General features: G+C 41.8%; 1 protein-coding gene across 2 annotated transcripts in view; it reads left to right on the forward strand.

Annotated features, from left to right (window-relative positions):
• ZZEF1 (zinc finger ZZ-type and EF-hand domain containing 1) overlaps positions 1 to 17,506 on the forward strand; it is a 59,008-nt gene extending 41,502 nt beyond the window's left edge. For both annotated transcript variants that reach the window (XM_065853043.2, XM_065853044.2), the window contains exons 41-55: positions 459 to 633; positions 1,168 to 1,300; positions 1,698 to 1,894; positions 2,474 to 2,593; positions 2,786 to 2,974; positions 3,743 to 3,843; positions 4,323 to 4,458; positions 5,552 to 5,911; positions 7,653 to 7,796; positions 8,623 to 8,791; positions 10,644 to 10,742; positions 11,758 to 11,923; positions 13,324 to 13,474; positions 14,014 to 14,085; positions 14,438 to 17,506. In XM_065853043.2, the coding sequence (XP_065709115.1) occupies positions 459 to 633; positions 1,168 to 1,300; positions 1,698 to 1,894; positions 2,474 to 2,593; positions 2,786 to 2,974; positions 3,743 to 3,843; positions 4,323 to 4,458; positions 5,552 to 5,911; positions 7,653 to 7,796; positions 8,623 to 8,791; positions 10,644 to 10,742; positions 11,758 to 11,923; positions 13,324 to 13,474; positions 14,014 to 14,085; positions 14,438 to 14,512 (2,287 nt within the window). In that variant the 3' untranslated portion in view covers positions 14,513 to 17,506. The remainder of the gene's footprint in view (positions 1 to 458; positions 634 to 1,167; positions 1,301 to 1,697; positions 1,895 to 2,473; positions 2,594 to 2,785; positions 2,975 to 3,742; positions 3,844 to 4,322; positions 4,459 to 5,551; positions 5,912 to 7,652; positions 7,797 to 8,622; positions 8,792 to 10,643; positions 10,743 to 11,757; positions 11,924 to 13,323; positions 13,475 to 14,013; positions 14,086 to 14,437) is intronic.
• Positions 17,507 to 21,356: the final 3,850 nt, after the last annotated feature.

The raw sequence follows: 21,356 nt of genomic DNA on the forward strand, positions 1-21,356 counted from the left end.
AACGTATGAAATTTAAAGGCAGAGGATCAGCCGAAGGAAAGGAGTTTCTCAAAGATTAACTTTAGAGCAAGGAGACCAGTCTCTAGATTACTTTTGTAGTCCACAGAGGGGGAACAGGTAGTCACGTATGTGGGAAATAAACCTCTTGCTGTTGCGCATAGAACTTCTGAGCTCTGAATTAACATTAGGAATTAGAGGTGACAATGTTCAGGCACACTTTGATTTGGGACTGCAAACCCTTTAAGAAAACAGAGTATTATTTATGCTCTCGTGACGAAAACAAAACAGAATTCATGTGTCAGCTGGCATGAAAGCTTCAAATTTTTGGAAAAACAGTTGTATAATGATACGAAAGCTGTAACTGTGACAGACTAACGGTGATATGCTGTCTTGAGGAAAAATCATTTCAGGTAAGCCTGAGGTCAGCCCTCCTAATACTGACTGCTCTTGCTTTCCAGTCGTGTAGGTCTGGACTGGGCAAGCTCCATGGCAGATATTCTTCGATCTTTGAACTCCTCTGCACAGTGGCATAATGTGATCGCTGCTTTCACTGACCATTGCATTAAGCAACTCCCCTTCCAGCTAAAGCACACCAATATCTTCACTTTATTGGTGCTGGTTGGGTTTCCTGAGGTAAGTGGCCTATTGATACTAAAGGAAGCTAAATTGGTTAGAGCTTTTAGGTTTGTATTTCTAAACACTATGGGTTTCATCAATTTGGGGCAGCCATTATAAACTGTCACAACACGGTGTATGTCAGAGTTCACATCTTTCCACTTGCGCACGATTAACGTTTATTTAACGAAGAATAATGTAGCTGGTTTTGCCTTGTATTTCTTGGAGTGCTTCTTGTAACTATCGTGACAAAACCAGCTTAGTATGAGTGTTGAAAAGGGCTTTTTATATATGCAAAATAAACCAGTGTCACTCATAATAGTCATAACTCTGATATATTGCCTAGGTAGCATTAAGTTGTTCATTGTAGGCATTTCTTTTATAGAAAGGAACTGCTGTTTCCTGAAGATCAGCAAATACCTGGCAATGAGCAGATTTTCCAGCTAAAAAGTACAGTATAAAGTATGAGTAAATATAGCCAGTGTAAGAGAGAACTGTGTATTTACAAATAAGTATTGCAAAGCATAACTGAATATTTTGCTGCAATTTCAGGTGCTGTGTATGGGGACTCGTTCTGTGTACATGGATAATGCTAACGAGCCGCACAACGTGATCATCCTGAAGCATTTCACGGAGAAAAACAAGGCAGTTATAGTAGACATCAAAACCCGAAAGAGAAAAACAGGTTCTGTGAGATTTTTATTTTATCAAAGAATTGCAGAGTATTTTCTTACAATTTCTTATGGGTACCCAAAATTACATAAATTGCAGGTCACAATTTTCCCCATTTTAACTGTAAAAGACACAATGTACTGCTTTGTATACTGTACTGTTGATGTGCAAATATGTGCAGATAATCAGGTGTTGCCAGAAGTTACTTAGGGGCTTTTTTAACTTGCATTGAAACATGAAATAGTTTCTTGACTGTTCAATGAATCTGAGATAATTTTAGTACAAGACCATTATTAGAAGGTACTTCACATATGGATCATCTTCATGTCTCAGCTGACTCATATCTACTGGTAAGAGAAGATTTTGCATTTTAAATGACCTTAGTGGGTTATGTTTTTTCTCTCTTGCAGTGAAGGATTATCAGTTGATTCAGAAATGTGGCCAGGAGGGCAGTGATTCCCAGACCCAGCTCAGGCAGTACCTGCAGCACTTCGTTCTGATATCCACCCACCTTCTGCAAACCAGCATGGACAGCAGCTATGCTGAGGCTGTGGAAGCAACTTGGGTCTTGTCGCTCGCTCTGAAGGGTCTTTACAGAACACTTAAGGTATCTTTTGCCTGACACGTAGAATGTAATAAATAGAAGTTCATATTCTGCCTTGTGCTACAGGAACTTGGGTATTGACTAAACGCATTGGGGCACTAACGCAAGGTCATTTCTGTCACATCTGGCTCCTTTTATCCCCTCTCTGCAGTGGGTTGAAAATATTGCTGGGCTTTAAACATCATTTGTGAGTCTGAGGTGAAAGTTGGGTCACTTTTCCTCGGTGGGGGCTGACCATTCATGAAAGCTGAAGAAGAAATTTATAGGGATGACACTTCATGCAGTGAAGCTCACATGCCCCTTTTCTTACTCTTGAAGTATCTGAAGCAGGGATCTGTATTTTTTTTGGACTGTCAGATCAAAACAGATATCCAGTTACTACTGTGTGTCATAGATGATATTCTTAAGGTGTTTGAAGTGGGGATTTGTATTTTAAGGGTTTTTAGGGAAACGAAAGAAAAAAGATTCTCAGTGTAGTTCATCTGGGCAGCAATTTTATCTGAGGCTGCGTGATAGGACCTTGCAAGCTTGGTGATGCATTGTGCCCTTTTTACTTATTCGATTGTGTGTCTGTGTTTGTAGATTCATGGCTTTAAGGAGATCCAAGCTGCCTTTCTTCAGTCTGGTTTACTCAAGCTTCTAGTGAAGAAATGCAGCAAAGGAACCGGCTTCAGCAAGACCTGGCTTCTCAGAGACTTGGAGGTAAGAAAAGTTACATGGGAAATGGTGGGTTTGTGTTTTGGGATTTTCTTCATTTTTTTTAGGTGCTGTTTCTTTTGAGAATAACGTGTTAAGCAGTGTCCAAGTCTTATAATGTTCTTATAAAATGCTAGTTACAGATACACTAATAATATCTACAGTTGTCACACCATATGCTACCTTTTTTCTCTGTAGATTTTGTCAATAATGCTATATTCCTCAAAGAAAGAGATCAGTTCCCTGGCTGAACGTGAAGATTCTGAATTGGAAGAAAGGGAGCAAGATCAAGATGTGGAGCAAACTGTTGTTGGTCCTGTTGATTTAGAGCAGAACAAACTTGATCCTCTGGAGGGTTTGGATGAAGCCACCAAAATATGCTTCTTGGTACTTAATTTTACCTCCTTTGAAGTTACTATGAATTTGCTAGTTGCATATAATAGTTAGTAGTTTATATAGCAGTTATTCTTATAAATTTACTGAATATGGGTCTGTGATTTCCATGTCACAGAATCACAGAATGTCAGGGATTGGAAGGGACCTCAAAAGCTCATCCAGTCCAATCCCCTTGCTGGAGCAGGAACACCCTGTCCTTCTGGAACTGAGGGGCCAGAACTGGACACAATATTCCAGGTGTGGTCTCCCCAGGGCAGAGTAGAGGGGCAGGAGAACCTCTCTGACCTACTGACCACCCCCTTCTAACCCACCCCAGGCACCATTGGCCTTCCTGGCCACAAGGGCCCAGTGCTGGCTCATGGTCACCCTGCTGTCCCCAGGACCCCCAGGTCCCTTTCCCGTACGCTGCTCTCTAATAGGTCATTCCCCAACTTATACTGGAACCTGGGGTTGTTCCTACCCAGATGGAAGACTCTACACTTGCCCTTGTTAGATTTCATTAGATTTTTCCCTGCCCAATGTATTGTTACCTAAAGGAAATAAACTAGAACTACCATAGTGAACACTACAAAGTCGTTGTAAAGCTTTTTTGCTAAATTACTTCTCATTTTTACAAATGCAGATATTAGGTTCATTCATTCTCTACCTCTGCGATGGGTCGGAATATAATGCCTAGGTCATCCTGAAAGAAACTCATATTTTGTTTTTACCTGCAATGTCTTTATTTTTGTTTATGTTTTTTTAATTCTTCTTCTTCAGATGACACATGATGCACTTAATGCACCTCTCCATATTCTTCGAGCCATGTATGAGTTGCAAATGAAAAGAACAGATTCTTTTTTCCTGGAAGTTCAAAAGAGGTATGTGAAAGACTGGGTCCAGCAGGAAAACAATGTTACTAGATGTGGGTGGTAACCTAAAATCTAATACGTGCCAAACAGAAATTATTCCAAGGATATGATTTGGTTTTCATGTGTGAAGAAGTAAGGAAATAAACTCCCACTAAGTTGTATTTATGGAAACAAGTCACCATCTCTGAAGCACATTGCACCTTCTTTTCAATATGATAACTTCCATACGAAGATCTACTATTGGAGAGCTTACATGTGGCTTCTAGTATCACAGTATGTTGTAGAGCCACCAGTTTTACAACATTTAAAACCTTTGACTTGTTAGAAGAGCGAAACTAGTTAATACTATTTGATATAAATAGGTAGAGTTTAATGAACCTTTCTAAAACGGGTGGAAAGATTTAATTTGCATTTAATTGCACTAATTTAGTTTGCATTATTTTCCAGACACATTTGAGTGATTGTTTTTTTCTTTTGCCTCTTTTAAGGTTTGATGGAGATGTAATTACAACAGACGAGAGGATCCGAACGCTGGCTCAGAAATGGCAACCCAGCAAGCGCTTGAGGTTGGAGGAGCAGAGTTCAAAAGCTGTAGATACAGATATGATCATCTTACCCTGTTTGGTACGTACATCTCCACAAGAAGGAGCAGTTGTGAAATAATCAATTTAGGCCGTGAGAAACTTCCATTTTGTTTAGTAACTTCAAACCTGAGTGGGTTTTTTTTAGCATTTCAAGTAATCTGTTAATGTTTTATGTCAAAACAAATGAGCGGGTACAAGAAGCAAGTATTTCTTCCTTGTAATTTCTTCCTTAGGGAAGTAAGAGAACTTGATTCTCAGTTCGGGAGAACAAATCGTGATTGCAAACTGTAATTTCCACTCCTTATACAAGAGAGATTGTATCTAATTACTGTAAGCTTATGCCATAAGTGTTTCTGTTTTAGCATATTATTGTTATCTTACAGTAACTTCAGCAGAACAAGGAAGCAATTAATTTGTTGTGTAAAGTAGATGCTACACCTGAAAGCTTGAGGTTTTGCATTCCATAGCGTGGTCCCACAGCTCTCTGCTTTATTTTGGGTGCAGATTCCTGGCCGTGTGGTATCACCACCACAGTTGTCTATCGGTTGCATAGCAAACAGGATCAAGAGCTTCCTGAAGTAGTTTCACATCATTGTAAGAAAAAAAAATTAGACCTTACAACAGTTCATACAAAGGCTGTGAAACATCCACCCATGGAAATGATCCAAACTTAACTGGACAAAGCCTCGAGAAATCTCATGTCATTTTGAACGTGGCTCAGCTTTAAGTCAAATTTGGACCAAATGGTCTCCAAAGGTCCCTCCCAACTTGCCTCATTCTGTGCTTGTATTCCAGGGTCACAAATAACGTGGCACTTTGTTGCTTTACCTCTGCAGTTCAGCTTAAATTAACACTTCAGGTTATAATTCTGTTTCTCCTCATATGTACAGTCATGAGTGTATCTGTGTATAGTGAAGTCTGTTGACATAAACGGTCTTTTTGAGGAATTCTGTCCCTGTAGGTATGTGAGAGATCACACTTTCATGTTCTTCGCTGCATCTGATTTTCAGTATGTAAAAGCCAAATTAATTTGTAAATTAAGCTTGCAGTCTGATTGACTGGCCAGATATCCAAACAGAAGGAAGTAAATTGTTGAGAGCCTATTTTCAAACTTACACTTCTTTGTTTTGCAGTCAAAACCTGTGCTTTGTGATAAAGCAACAGAAGAAACCAATCCGGTTGCCCAAAAACTGATAACCAACACGGAGAGTGACCTACAGCTCAGCTACGCCAAGCAGCGTCGCACCAAGAGTTCGATACTCTTGCACAAGGAGCTGGACTCTAGAAGTAAAAAGTCTGTGAGGGATTACCTGTATCGCGTCAATGAGGCAACGGCCGTTCTTTACGCCAGACACGTGCTGGCATCGTTGTTAGCGGAGTGGCCAGATGATGTGGCAATAAATGAGGAAATCCTCGATCTTAGTGGCCCAGCCCACATGACATACATCCTGGACATGCTCATGCAGCTGGAGGAGAAGCAGTTGTGGGAGAAAGTAAGTTGGATTTCACTGATGCATGTGAACAAGCCCCATGCCCACACGCCATGAGACTCTGACTAACGAAAATACTTGCTGTTCCTTTTTTTAAACTAAATTGAAACTCCAAAATTGAAATTTGTTCTGAAGAAGCAGTTGGAATCTGTTAGTGTCTTAATGTACAGAAAACTAGCTCCGTGGGGACAACTCTTTTAGTTATGAAAGAGCTCCATAGGGAAACAAAACTTACAGAGAAGTTGGTAAAATAGGCAGTCTGTTTTGAAAGCTGCTTTTTGTTAGATAGAAATGTGTATATTATGGAAGTGATCTTGGAATTATAATAGGATGTTGTGATGAAAACGCCAGCTCAATGCTTCGCAGCTGTTGAAGCAAATCAAGTGCTGGGGATCTTCAAAGAAGGAATTAAAGAGAAAGCATTGGCATGCCACTGAACCAGCAGTGTGCTCTCTCCTGGACTGCAGCCTGTGGTCTGACTCCCCATCTCATTTAAAAAAAAGAAGGATGCACTACAACTGGAAGAAGTCTGGAGAAGAGTGGGATTATTATGGCCATGGAGTAACTTTAGTGTGAGGAACCAGCTAATGTTCTTTATCCTGGATCTTTGCCCTGTGGGGGCATGGAGGGAGGGGGAGTAATTTAAAAGTCTGTTCCTGTTTCTCTGTAATTTTAAACCACTAAGCAGCGTACAAAAGTTAGCAGCAAGTATTATTCATTGACCCTCCCAGTAAGAAAACAAAGGAGTGTCAGATTAAGGTGATGAGTGGCAGGTCCAAAACAAACCGAAAGAAACTGGTTCTTGACAGAGTATGTCATTGAAATTGTTGCCACGGGATGTTTATATAGGTTAGGAAAATTACAGGATGAACTGATAGAATTAAATATCTGTCAAGGTGTATTAAATACAAAAGAACAGCCTTTGTCTTTAAGCTATTCTGCAAACGCGTGGAGGCAAAGGACGCGTTCAGGGAACTATACTGCATACTGCCTTGGCTTTTTAAACTCCTTTTCCCCGAGAAATCTACTTCTGGCTGATGTGGAGATGAACCTTCTGGTCTGAACTAGTATTAAGTTTTATACAAGTTAGAAAACTGCAGGTGAAGACACGTAGTAGGTTGCTGTAACGACCTGGAAAGGGCCTTGAGTAGCAGGACTCCTCATTAAGAGCCTTTGTGCACTTTTGAAAAATAAGAAGTGGAGACTAAGATGGTTTTTGAATTATCATTTAGTGCGTCCTGATAGACTAAATGCTATTTATTTGCATTTTTTAAGACACAGCTCTTGCATCTAGTGTTGTTCCTTTTTATACATGGAGTTGTACGTTTTGAAGACTAAAACATATGACACATCCTGTTCAAATCAAAGCCAGTAGGTATAGAAGGTAGAGGTGTCTGTTTAGTATGTTAACAAAGTTGTTTATAGGTTTAGTTTACTGTTAATTATTTTATGAATCAGTCTCAATTCTAGCATTTGTGGAAACAGATCTAGGTAATAGCTCCCATATTTTTATCCGATAAAGACTGAAAGATCTGGAACAGAGGACAGAGTAAAATCTTCTGCACTTACGGAGAGGACGCTTGTAGACATTATTTGTGAATTTGTCTGGTTTCTTGCTAGTAGCTTGATTCTCTCTTCTGAAATGTTGTGTGGCTAGAAATGAGTCTTGTGTCAGTCATCAGCGTGTTTGTAAATATTGTCTGGATAGCAAATTGTGTTTACATCACATGTTGCTTCTCCCCAGATTCTACAGAAAGTGCTGCATGGGTGCAGTGAGAACATGCTGGGAACGATGGCGCTGACGGCGTGCCAGTTCATGGAGGAGCCCGGAATGGCGGTCCAGATGCGTGAATCCAAACATCCTTATAACAACAATACTAATTTTGAGGTAAACCGTACGTGTATCACAGTGCGGTGGATTTGCAGGACTTGAGGACTCATTGAAAACCATCAAGGTGGTTGGAGCAGAAGCCTCACCATGTTCCATGTGTGTAGCCATGGGACTTCTGTGCCTGGAGCACCTGTGAAATACCTGTTCAGTCTTGCTTTTGAGGCTGATGCCAGATGACTGATGCCTTGCTCTGTGAAGAAATGTGTTCAATAAGGGACTTTAATGTAGTCCTAGTTCAATCATGTGAGAAGTGCTTTACTTAAACGTTTCTACTACACGTGTTTGAAGCAAATAATAAATGGCTTCAGGGTCTTAATTTCTCCTTTTTCATCCAGAGGGCTGTTCCATTTGGCCTGTTACTTCCTTGTGCTGTTAGACGAAAGCTAGGAGTGGAGTCTTTCTCTCTTGTATTTCTCATTTTATACTGTTTTCTCGTGACACAAACGGTTTCTGAATTTCTTTTCTTGATATTGTTGGAAAACATTTTTCTAATACAGTTTTGTAAGCAATAGAGAGTCTTAGGAGGTTTTTTTCCTGCAGTTCTGACTCTTTAGATTTTTATTTTTAAGACAAGTATAAACATTTAGGTTCTGGCAATGAGCTCAACATGAGCAATGATTACCACTTTTACAAAGGCAAAGCTTTGCTAGCAATTAATTTTTACACTCTTAACAGCTAATGCAAACAATAGGCCATGCGTTACTTTTGTGAAATTAGTTTCCCATAAGAATAGCAAAGATCTTTTTTCCCCCATGGAGATGCTGCAATATTTGTTGTATCTCCCTTGTTTGTATGGTGAAAGTAATATGTGTTTATTTCTCAGGATAAAGTTCACATTCCCGGTGCTATCTACCTCTCAATCAAGTTTGACTCTCAGTGTAATACAGAAGAAGGCTGCGATGAGTTGCTCATGTCCAGCAGCAGTGATTTCCAGCAGGACCGGCACAGCTTCAGCGGGTCTCCGCAGAAATGGAACGATTTTGAGCTTCCAGGTGAATACGCAGTGTTTCAACATGCAAATGTATAGGATATTGCTGGTATTTAGGACTCTTGGTAGAAACTACAGGATGACAATAAAATGCAGATGTTCCTGAGATGTATGGGGAAAAAAATTCTCCTTTTCTTGTCCCAGTCTGTTTGCTCTGACACGCTGCTCTTGCATTTGTTTCTTAAAAGTAGGCTTATCTGTTGTTCTGCTACTTGACCTTTTTTTTCCATGCCTCAGTCAAAGCATGCACTTAGCTACTGGAAACAAATTTTGATCTTGATTCTGTTCCAAAAACAGTCCTTGCTCTGCATGATACTCGTATTGTTTCTGCCTTGTCTTACTTTCCACAGGAAACACGTTCTTTTTTTTTTTTAAAGAAAAAAACAAACAGATAGTCTTATCTCCGGTCTCTGTGCTGTGCAAGTGCTCGGAGCACAGAAAGTGTGTGCCAGTGCCTTGTCTCCGGTTGTTGCCACAGAGCATAGCTGAAAAAAAATCAGTCATTTGACTGACAGCTTCAGGCTGTATTCTCTAAGCCGGTTTTCGATAACACAGTAGCTGAAGGACTCCATGGTCCCTGCTTCTCCTGTTAAATTGTTTTAACCCACTGAGCGCTGTGACATTGCAGGAAGCTTTTGACTTTGAGTGCTGTCAGTAGCTGAAAATAGATTTAGGAACTTCCTTAGCAAAAGTGGTTTGGGTTACAAGGTGCTGGTTACAAACAAATGTATGCTCTGTAGAAATATTTTGAATTTTTATGAACTTCTTCCTGTCCTCCTTTTCCTCCCAAATAATTGCAGAGGTTTGCCAGGAAACTGAACTTTGAGGCCTATTGTTTTGGAGCAGCCTTGGCTGTGAAACTTGAGTTACACCTTGTGAAACTTCAGTTCCAGCCAAGGCTGTCTGGATTAAGGCTCTGGATTTCACTGGGCAGGCTGTAGCTGAAACCAGGCATTTGAAAGATTCTGGGCTTTTCATTTGATGGATTTCTCAAGACTCACAGAATGTCAGGGGTTGGAAGGGACCTGGAAAGCTCATCCAGTGCAATCCCCCCATGGAGCAGGAACACCCAGCTGAGGTTCCACAGGAAGGTGTCCAGGTGGGTTTGAATGTCTACAGAGAAGGAGACTCCACAACCTCCCTGGGCAGCCTGGGCCAGTGTCTGTCACCCTTACTGAGAAGAAGTTTCTTCTCAAATTTAAGTGGAACCTTTTGTGTTCCAGTTTGAACCCATTACCCCTTGTCCTATCATTGATTGTCACCGAGAAGAGCCTGGCTCCATCCTCCTGACACTCACCCTTTAGATATCTGCAACCATTAATGAGATCACCCCTCAGTCTCCTCTTCTCCAGCTCCAGAGCCCCAGCTCCCTCAGCCTTTCCTCACACGGGAGATGCTCCACTCCCTTCAGCATCGTTCCATCAGTACTCCTCAAAGTAGGAGAGAGCAATGACTCCATCTCATGATTATAAGGGGAACAGGGTTTTAGATTTATTTTTTTTTAATCCTAAAAAATGTTTTCAAAATTTTTCATCTTCTTGTAACTTTGGAAATTGTGGTTCCTAATGAAAGCTAGCATGCTTGTCCCAGGGTGGTAGGATTTTTCATGGAACAGAAGGGAATTGTCAGTGTTAACCAGAACTAATATTACAGAGCACCATAGGTAAGGAGGTGTTTTGTTTAGCATTACAGCTAACTCCCCGTGTTTGTGAAGCTGTAGACGCTACAATGACAAGAACTTCGTGAACGTTCCACTGCCTGATTGTAAAACAGTTGAGCCTTTTGATAGTTCTTCTGCTTTTAAGTAGTTAAATTTAACAAAGTAAGGTGGATTTTCTTCCTTTCCTTGTACACAGGAGACACACTCTATTACCGATTTACTTCTGACATGAGTAACACTGAATGGGGTTATAAGTTTACAGTGACAGCAGGTCATCTGGGAAGGTTTCAGACAGGTAAGTGTCATGGTTCAACCCCAGCTGGCAATAGACCCCATGCAGCCACTCGCTCACTGCCCCCCAGTAAGATGGGGGAGAGAATCCAAAGAGTAAAATTGAGAAAACTTGTGGGTTGAGATAGAAACAATTCAATATGTAAAGCAAAAGCCACACACACAAGCAAAGCAAAACAAGGAAATCATTCACTGCTTGCTATAGCAGCTATTAGGAAGAAAAATAACTTGATCCCAGCTGAAACCAGGACAGTAAGTGCTGTTCAGAATGTATCTGAAAGGACTCTTTTGGAGTTATTTTGCTAAGCTTTGACAGACTTGTGGTTATCCCTTTTATTTTGACTTAGAATTTGCTTTTTCCAGTGTTTCGGAAATAATGCGATTAGGTTTGTTCAACTTGAAACTTGACTAATGTCTTTTATGTGCCGTGACTTTATGCTAGAAATACCAAATCTTCACAGAGGCTTGGAGATAACAATTGTAATAATGTTATTTGTATTCAGAGTCTCATTATATGGCGGTAATTACACGCGGGATTTAGTAAACAGTCCAAGGTGCTGTAACTGAAAACAAATAATTGTAATTGTGTTTTTGAAAAGCAGTTATCCATTAGAATAGGCTGCTTCTGGATCTAATTTCTCAATATGGCATGAAGGGTTTTATTAGTTCATTTCAGAGCTTAAATATTTTTAATGAAATTGAAGCTGGTGGATGATTCACAATGAGCAAAACTCTACTGCGCATCACACAATAGTGAGGAGTTGTGTTTTGTTTGCCTTATTTGGGCAAAACCTTTTATTTCAGGTAGGATTCTTTCTAAGCTTTTTGCCCCAGAAGAGATTTGTGATGTTACGATGTAGTCTAGAATGATCTCAGATTTATTTTTTATTTGTAATTTGTGCAATATTTGTTATTTGCCAAAGCAATACTTTAGTATACGAAGAAAACTGAGCATATGAGGAGGGTGGGTCCCTACAAAAGTAACGCCTGTTTGAATTTTTCTTTTTCTTTTTTTCCAGGGTTCGAAATTCTAAAGCAGATGCTGTCTGAGGAAAGGGTGGTTCCTCACCTCCCCCTGGCCAAGATCTGGGAATGGCAGGTGGGGGTGGCGTGCCGGCAGACCGGGCACCAGCGCCTCAAGGCCATCCACCTGCTCCTCAAGATCGTGCAGTGCAGCGCCCAGAGGTAAGGGCGCTCTTCTGCGCCGTGCACTAAAAAGCAAAGGGCAGGAGAAGAAAAAGGGACTAAGCTGGTCAAATTTTGAAGCCAGAAACCCATGATTTGAAGTAGAAGTTTTAATTTGCCTTTGGGTACAATTCATAGTGCCTTGACAGCAGAAACTTACTATAAGGTGGTTTTTTTTTGAAAACATATTTTTTCTCCTTTCTTAGTTTTTAAAAGAAGTCAAATGAATTTGGATTTTGTTGTAAAGAAAAATGAATCGCCCTGAAATAGGCCAAAAAGATTTCAATTAATTTTCTAGAAATGTAATCTCTTGGTATGACTAGTACTTCAGAATTAAGGTGAGGATGGAATAATCATAGAATCATTTCAGTTGGAAGAGACCCTCAGGATCATCAAGTCCAACCATAGCCTAACTCCAGCACTAACCCATGTCCCTAAGAACCTCATCTAAACGCCTTTTAAACCCCTCCAGGGATGGTGACTCCAGCACTGCCCTGGGCAGCCTGTTCCAATGCCTGACAACTCTTATCTTGGTTATGTCCTTTCAGTTCAGAACAAGCAAAATCATGAAAATAACAACATCCTACTAAATTACTTTGATAAAGAGAAGTCAAAAAGTACATTCACATATAGGCATAAAAACGGACAATTACATAGAACCATTGCTTGCCTCTAAGTTTTAGAGCAATCCACATCCAAACCTGAAAAAGTGATTTGGATATTACTCATGATCACTGATTTATTATATTTTCATGTTCCTTTAGTGTTTTTTCATCAGAGAATGTCTGTGTTGTCATGTGGACAACAAATCTAATTGCTAAAAGATCAAGTCTCCGTTGTGCTTATAATATTTAATATTTTTTCTTCTGTTAATCTGATTATAGATTCTGAAATTGAGTTTCCCCCCGTTGAATGATATTTGTCATCCTACCTGTATGAGTGACATTTGGACTCGGTAGCTTTAACTCGAGTATGAAGGAGACAGCGTTGGAATTGTTTGTGAAGCTATAAATCAGTTTTTGTCTCTCTGCCCCATACAAGGGCATCACTTGCCCAGTGCTGTAGTTCAGTATTGTATTCAAGCAGTGGGGCCAGAGCATTTAGCAAAGTGATGTATATAGGGCCCTCATTTCAGGAGGCCACTCAGTTTTAGAGAAGTCACTTAGACATATTCATGGATATGAGGTTTTCTCCACTTCACTGGTTCAGAATGAAATTTGTTGTGCTGAAACACCTGATTGAATTTAGATTTGAAAATGCTTCTTGTGTTTCATCCTTCGTTTATACGTCTATCAAAACTGTGTGGTGTTATTCTCTTATTTTTTTCTCTCAGAAACAGGCAGAAGATGATGGTTACTCATTATTTCATCTCTGTTTCATTTAAATTCCTTTTTTTTCAGTGACTGTGACCTCACCTTGTTGAAGCCACTTTGGCAGCTTTTCACCCATATGGAAAACAACTTGTGTCATGACATGGCCAAGCCTGGTATCCTCCTTCCTCTCCATCGTGCACTTGCAGAACTCTTCTTTGTTACGGAAAACAGAGTTACTGTAAGCGGCTCCTGCTTTTTTATCCCTCCTCTCCCCAGTGCTGGGAACGATGTGTAGTTCAGTGTTAAATTAAATGCAGTTTTGCTTTATCTTGACCAAGTTCATCGGAGCTTTAGAAACATTAAATGCTTTAGAAACATTAACAGCTTTATCTTGTGGAGTCTGGTAGCAAATTCTGATAGAGAGAGGTCCTGTTGCCTCAGCCATCATGGGACCTTTAGTAATAGTTGTGACTTCCTTGTGCAATTAAAGCAGTAGTCCCTAAAGCCACGCTTCATTCTGAGAGGAATGCAGATTTAATAATTAATTGAAAGGTATTTGAATGTGATTCTCCTTGAGTTGATTCTGACCATTATATATGAACAGTCTGTAATGAACTGATCTCTGTGGTCACAAACTGTGTCTGGGAGAGTCTCGTGTGTGGTTCTGGTACTTTGGATGCTTGTGGACTGTTCTAATGATCAGCATTTGAATGTTAATTAGTAGGACGATATCTTTGGTAGAAACGTTGGTGTTCATTGAATCCTTTCTGGCTACAGGAGCTTGGATCTCTACAGGAGTATTTGCTTGCCTTAAATACTGAAGATCATCTTCATCGCTGCACAGCACAGGTACGAATATTGCACAGCCCCAGATGTGTGGTTCTGTGATATTTTTCTGGTAGATGGAGATAACAAACGATTTCTGATTGCCCCGTGGCATTTTATAAAATAGATGTACTTGGGCTTTACAATGCTGTGACAGGCCTCTGCGGTTTGTGAGTGAACTACACAGAAGTGCTGTTCTCCATTAACAGTCGGATTATGTGCCACAAACTGGATATTCAGTGTAATTGGGTATATCTCGACAGGGTGGTTATTTATCTATTTATCCACTTCTGTTTAATTTCGTAGAAGAATTTCTTTACAGTTTTGGATTGGGGAGAATCTCTGACGTGGCTTTGTTTTTCCTTCTCTCTCCTAGGCCCTGAAAAACATTGCTGCTATCAGCCTTGCCATTAACTATCCAAACAAATCAACAAGTTTCTGGAATGTTTAATACTGGCTCAGGCCGGAGTGCATGGGATATAGAGTATTTTGTCCATAAGAACCTTGGAACAAACATCTTAACTTCGTTCAGGAAAAGTTCCTTCAGCTTCAGTGTATGAGCACTCTGCAGCCTGCCTTCCTTCCACCTCGATGTAGAATTTGTAAAAATAAAAGCGCACTTCAATGAAAAAGCACATCTTGAAGTAACTCACGCGTCGCCTACAGTTACGTATTCACATATTGTAGCATGTTAGAGTAAACGGAACAATGTATATTTTTTTTTATTCAGAGGAAGTAAAGGAAAGAAGGTGGATGAAGTTTGAGAATGGGAGACCCCTGTCTTGGTATCATCTGCTCACGGGGAAACTTGTTGATGGAACGTGACAACTTTGAAAATATCGCTGAACTCGGAGAGTTGCCATCAGCAGCATCTATTATGAATCACTGAAGTGAAACAGGCAAACCAGAATCTGGTGGGCTGGTGCAGAAATGGTCCACACTTGAGGCCCATCGTGTTTGCTTTTGCTTTGAAGGCTACTACCCACCGAAAAGAACCTTAATCCTCACTAAGCTGCAGGTTGTAAAACAAATTCTGAGTGATTCGCATAGCAGTTAAAAGGATTCCAGTTTCGCAGCATCTCCTGCAAGAGTTTAATGTTTCTCCTGTTCTTTGATTCAATCAGCTGGATCATCTGTTCTTACCTTAATTTATCTCCCATGTGTTATTCTAAATAGTACATTATTCTAGCGCAGAGAGCAAAGGCTGGCGCCATTCACAAAGCAGTGATGATATGAAGAACTAAGGAACTCACTTTTTGTTGAAGATCACATCTTTACAAGAAATTATTAGTGAGGTTTTTTTCTGTTATTATTTTGACACTAGTGGCTCAGGAGGTCCATCTTGGCAATGTTGGGAACCCCGACTCCCAGCACTCAGGTTGGGGGTTAATGATCTATCCAGTCTTATAGAGCAATAACTACATTTACTCTTAGTGAACATGGAATGAATCGCAGACCTTCTATGCTGAAATAAATTGGCTTTCTTCCTACTCAGTTAGGCTGGTTAGTCCTTTTCCAAAGAGTTTAAAAGAACAGAGAAGGATTTGGGGGTTTATTTCATATACCATTATACAGTGTGTAGAGCTGGTCTTGTCAAGTATGAATTCAGAGAGCTCTTTGTGCTAATTCTTCTTCCCTTCCTCACCTCAACATTAGAATGGGAAAAAAAAGGCAACCAAAAGCTTCAGTGGTAACTGAATGCCAGTGGTGTAAAGGCAGTGGCTCTCTCAGGAGGGAATATGTTTATTGACCTTTCATCCAAAAGGTGAGCGATACCTAAGTAACAACATGCAGCCTGCACAGGAGCACCAGTTTATGGGCTGACCTCTGAATTGATGGTCTTATCAGCCGAGGCTGGAATTTCAAGGGTGGTCTAATCTCCCTCTGAGAAGGAAACGTGCAGTAATCCATCCCCTTTTTTTGGATGGCACCTAGTGCTGCAGTTAAAGATGTTTTGACTTCTGCTCAGCCAGGTGAGTGCTAAGCAAAAGCTTCTTCAGGGGATGAGGTTGAACCAGAATGTGATTATTCTGCCTGAAATACCTAAAACTGAAGCCCAAGAAGCACTGTGCTGAGACCATTGCCCTCAGGAATGGAGTACCTATTTGAGTAAAGAAGAGCAGAATTCAGGAAAACAGTACTATTTATCAAAGAGATAATGCTCTGCAACCCCTCCTCAAGTATTCTGTAGTTGAAGATTAAAGCCCTCCTACTTTCCAGCATGATAGCACGATGGGAAGGGAATTATCAAAGTTGTGGCGTATCTAACATGGATCATTTTGTTCCCACATCCAAGTAATGTATTTGAGTTTGCGATCTCGCTGCAGCGGTGTATGGGAGATCCCTGAGACACCAACTGCTGACAGTGCAAAGAGCTTCAGAGAACGGGGAGTTGCTCCACCAAAACCAGCCATTCTCACATCTGCTTTAGGGAGCCCTATCGATGGGACAGGTGAGCATCTGGAACTTGCTCTCCTGGAGCAGCGGGACTTTCCATTCACCCTGTGAATCCACGGCAGAGCAGTTGAGGAGCTGCCGTGGGCCGGTTTGCTGAGGATGGAGCCACTGGCATCTGCCTGCTGTGCTCAAAGGAGGCTTTTTTGGTCATTTTTCACATCAGGGATGAAGACTGTAAATAAACCATTCACAGAACCTGCCATGGCTCTATCACATTCACATTTTTTTTCCGTTGAACTACATTTTGCTTTCTGTACGAAGACACGAGGCTGCAAGGATGACACAGGAGTGGCCAATGTTCTTACCAGGTGTCCCCTTCCTTCCTCTACCAGCAGAAACTGGCCTCGAGTTGTTTGTCTTGTCCTGAAGGGACCATCTAGGAACAGTGTCCACTACATATAATTTCTACCCACTAGATGGAACTGAAGGACCGTGACCTGAGTTGACACTGGATCTGTTGCTGCCTTACAATTCAATCATTCATTAAGGATATTTTAAGAGACAACACTGATTATTTTTGTTTCCTTCTGATAACTTCAAAGGAAGAGGAAGAGAATTCCAATAGTGAATATTCATGATCGATCACATTTTGAAAATCCTGCAGCAGTTTTGAATGGATGCAGATGATACTATTGAATAGTATAAAACTGTCCGGAAAACAGGTATGCTGAAAAAAATGTGCCTAATATAAAAAAGAATCAACAAACCCAAGTTGTCCTACCTGAATCACCTACGATGTGTTTAAAAACAAACCATATTGTTCCTAATGATACATTTGACTTGCATTCATTAAACACTTACAAAAGAGAGTTTTATAATTTCTTTTCTTACGGGTTTACTACTTTGCAATTTTTATCAGTTGTTTAAAATATATCAGACCTTTATTCCAGTTCAGTTCAACATGTAAAAAGAAAGCTACAGATGTAGGTAAAATATGCAAATGAAGAGAAATATATTGTAAAAATTCTATAAAAACAAAGAAGTACAACGTGGTGTCTGTTTTTTGTTTGCTTTTTCTCCTTTCCTCACTGAATGTTTGAAGCTTGAATTTGCAGTGAGATCAGGGGGTTTCCTGCAGATCTTCATTTCCAGTGCCTGTGAGCAAACCTGCTTTTCCTGGTGGGGTCAGTATATATCTGATATTGTATAGAACTATGTAGGGTACGTAGTTCGGGAGTCCTCTCTTAAATTCCAGCCTTGCTGTTCACATTCCAGTGGCCTTATCCCAAAAGGCAAGTTTTCCCTTGGATGTCTATTGGTTTTGGTGCCCGCGTTTATTCACTTTCAGACCTGCAACACCCATCTGGGGCCCCAGATGTCTCATGTAAAGCTGAGATTGGTCTTGACATCTCTTGATTCTCATTAGCGGTGTTTATCAGCGAAAGAACCTGGTCCAATGGGTTTAGTTTAGAAGCTTTTTTACCTTGGGTTTCGCTCCAGGAAGGGCTTGTTCAGGGAACCATGAGCGTTTCGACATCCTTCTATCTTTACCTAAACCCCTAAGTTGTTTCCACTGGTTCTACACACTCAGAGAATAGGCTAATTAGGTAATTTTATTAAATACAAATAAATAGGATGATTGTGAAGTTGGGGGAGGGTGGGGAGCATTCCTGAGACAACTGAGCTTGAGGTTTCAGCCAGTGTAAGCAAGGTGATAAACATAACAAATTCAGTTTAATCTGCTATTAAATTTAATGTGTTGCCAGGCACTGGAACATAAGAGAGGTCACAACTGTAAGGTTTAGAAGCTGCTGTTTTTCACATCAAGTTAATTAAGACTGTTTCTCCTCCAAGAGATCGAAATGAAGCTGCAAGCTAACTGGGAAGTGGGTGACTTTTTTTAAACCTACTTTTAGGAGAAGGCTCTGCTGTGTTTAGAACAGAACTGGCCCAAACACCCTGAGTTTTCACAACTGGTTCCAGTTGGTCTCGTATCTTCACGGACATGAATCAAGCCCTGCCCTTTTATACCATTTTAAATCTGGAGTGACCGTCTGCAAATCAGTGAAGGGTCACCCTGCTATGCAATCTGGGCACGTAGGAGCAGAGCAAGGCCAAATAATCTGATCTGCTGCTTCCCATTTCTAATGATGAACATGGTTTCTTACAAACAGAAGTGAGCAATGTTGGGTATCTGATGGGGAGGCCACCAGCACAAGCGTCGGACTTTGTTTTCAGGGGACAAACATAACCACAACCATGGGAGCCTATGGAAAGCATGACCTGGCCTTTAGGTAAAGCTACTAGAACGTTGGAAAACAGATGAATGTATATAAAGAAAACGCTTCTCAACACTCCACCAGTTAATCTGTAGGAGGTCGGGCTGCATAATAACGGGAACAAAGAATTGGTAAAATGGCCTGGAAAAACAGGAACTGTGCTGGAGGGAAACAGAAATTTGGCCCAGCTCTGAATTTAAAAAAGTCCATTCTGATTGAAGTGAATAAGAGAGAAATCCACTGTGAATAGGGAAGGAATTAAGTAAGAGGTGAAGGAAGTAAGATTAAAGCTCATTCTTTCCATGACGGTCAGGTCCAGTGTAATCAGTAATCTTTCCTGATTTTTACCTAAGAAAGCACAAATAATAAAGAGCTGGTACCCGGCTCAAACCCAGGCTGCGGTGTTGTGGCGGGGCTCACAATGGGTGTGCAGTCTCGGGAGGAATAAATACTTGAATTGTGCGGCTTTCTCTTGCACCCAGCAAAATCTGCAAAGGCGGAAAACAAAAAGATGAGTTCTTGAGTCAGGAGAACTGTTGAGTCAAAAGCCCTTTCGTCTCCTCAGCTTGCTTGCGCATAAGCCATGTCTGCGTTTCTTACCCTTCTCCTTTACATAAACCGCCCACTGAAAACTCATTAATCAAAAATGTCAATGGTTTCACAGAAATCCCCCCCACTCACACCTTGGGTTTTATGTTCCCTGAGTAGCAGGTTGGGCTTTTTTCTTCCCACCAATTGTCTTTTTGTTAATTTTTGTTCCTTCATACTGTGAGTGCTAATATAAAAGAGCGTTTCATCCTCCATAGGGTCAATTTTGCATACACTGCTGCATTTTAAATGACATCACTTTGCCTTCAATAATTGTCCTCCTTGTGTTGCTCTGAAAAATTACATTTTCCTCCACTCATTCACCAGTCTCAAAATACACCGTGATGCGTTTGATCTTTTGGCACCTTATTTTTCTGCAGCAGCTGTCTCAGCTTCTTCAAAGCTGGTGGCATTTCGGAGGGTGCTGCTCTTTGCTCGCCGCCTTCCCCAGCGCGCCGCTCGCTGCTGCGGCTTCTGCCTTTGCATTCGGTGGAGGGAGGAAAACCTCCCGCGGAGGCAGGACCTGGCGAGCTGAAAATAGTTGCTTTATTTACCAGAAGCTCAAAGGCTTCCCGAGAGTAAAGCAAATCCCTCTTGAATTTTGCACTAACAGCGCCTCAAACCAACAGAACCTGCTGCTGGGAGGTTGCAGCTTTGCTTTAGTTCCGTCTGCATGGAGGTGAGGAGGGGGATCCATGGATGAGGAGCACAGACCGATGTCCAGGAGGTCTCACTGCCTGACCCTGTGTTTGCCAGACACTGCAGGAATTAGAGATGCTGCTCTGCTCCATGAGTTCTCGCAGCCAAAATTGGTGTTGCAAGGGCATGAGAAAGATCCCTCCAGTTCCTTGGGGTGTTAGGTCTGCTTGCTTTTCGTTGCTCCATGTTCCTTTGTGCCCCCTGGGCCAGCAGAAGCTGCATGATGGCTGCACACAGTGTAAAAGTGGTCACAGACCGCTGAGTCTCACCTGGTTCAGCAAGACTCCAGCCGGGCTTGAGCTGCCGGAGAGCAGCCATCGCTTCGCTCGCACAGGCACAAGCTGCAGGTGAACGTCTTAACTCGCCTCCTGGCTTCTGATTTTTACATTGCCCATCACACAAAGCTGTTGGGAAGTTCCCAGGGGAAGAGGGCAGATCCCTGCTGCACCCATAGAGCTGCCTGTGGGCTCCTATTTTGGGGACTGGTTCCCACAACATTCCTGTGGTTGCTCATGTAGCATCTTCTCCTGGTTGTAGGAGCCGCTGTGCTCCAAGCAAGCCTCTGGCTGCCAGACCCCAAAGGGAGAGGCATCCCCGCTTACTTGTTCTCTCAAGTATCCCTCAGCCTTGCACACTGACCCTGAAATAGAAAATGTGCTTCCTGGTGAGGTCTGGGATCCGCTTATCCCCGGCTGCTGTGAGCTCCAGGCATGTTCATGTGGTGTTGAGCGGCTGTGTGCAGAGTCGCGCAGTTGTCAGTGCTGATCCATGGCTTTAATTACAGACTGGTCTTTTGGTAAGTCTCAGATAAGTCAAAACTGACAATGGCAGCTCAGGCCCTGCTTGTGAGCAGTCTGGTTTAGTATGCAGGAGCCCATATCTGCAGCAAAACTTGACCAGAGTGTGAATTTCTGTGGGCAAAGGCTGGGTTTTGTGTCCCACCACCCGTCCCCCGGCAGCAAACTGGTGGCTCCCCAGCCTTGTTCTGCCCTCGCAGGGGGGCAGCTTGGCCTCTGATCTGATCTTCTGCTGGTACAGCCCAGCTCCTGGCTCACAGGTGCCTCCTTGGGCTGTGTCAGGTGTCCCAGGAGGTTTTTGCTGAACCAGAGCCCCCTGTTCCTGCAGGGAATGCAGGAGGAGGAAGGCAAGACAGGGCCTGCAGCTGTTTGGAGATGCTGCACCCTCAGACGCAGCGTGATGCCTCATATTGAGTTGACCAGCTGCTGTTCCTGGTTGTGCTTTGGGCAAGGCCATCGGGGCTTTCAGAGCAGCTGCACAGCCCCACAACAGCATTTTGTCTCCCCCATTGCAGGTGCCTGGATGGGAGCAAAA

Source organism: Patagioenas fasciata, chromosome 19, assembly GCF_037038585.1.
Source record: "Patagioenas fasciata isolate bPatFas1 chromosome 19, bPatFas1.hap1, whole genome shotgun sequence".
Lineage (NCBI taxonomy): Eukaryota > Metazoa > Chordata > Aves > Columbiformes > Columbidae > Patagioenas > Patagioenas fasciata.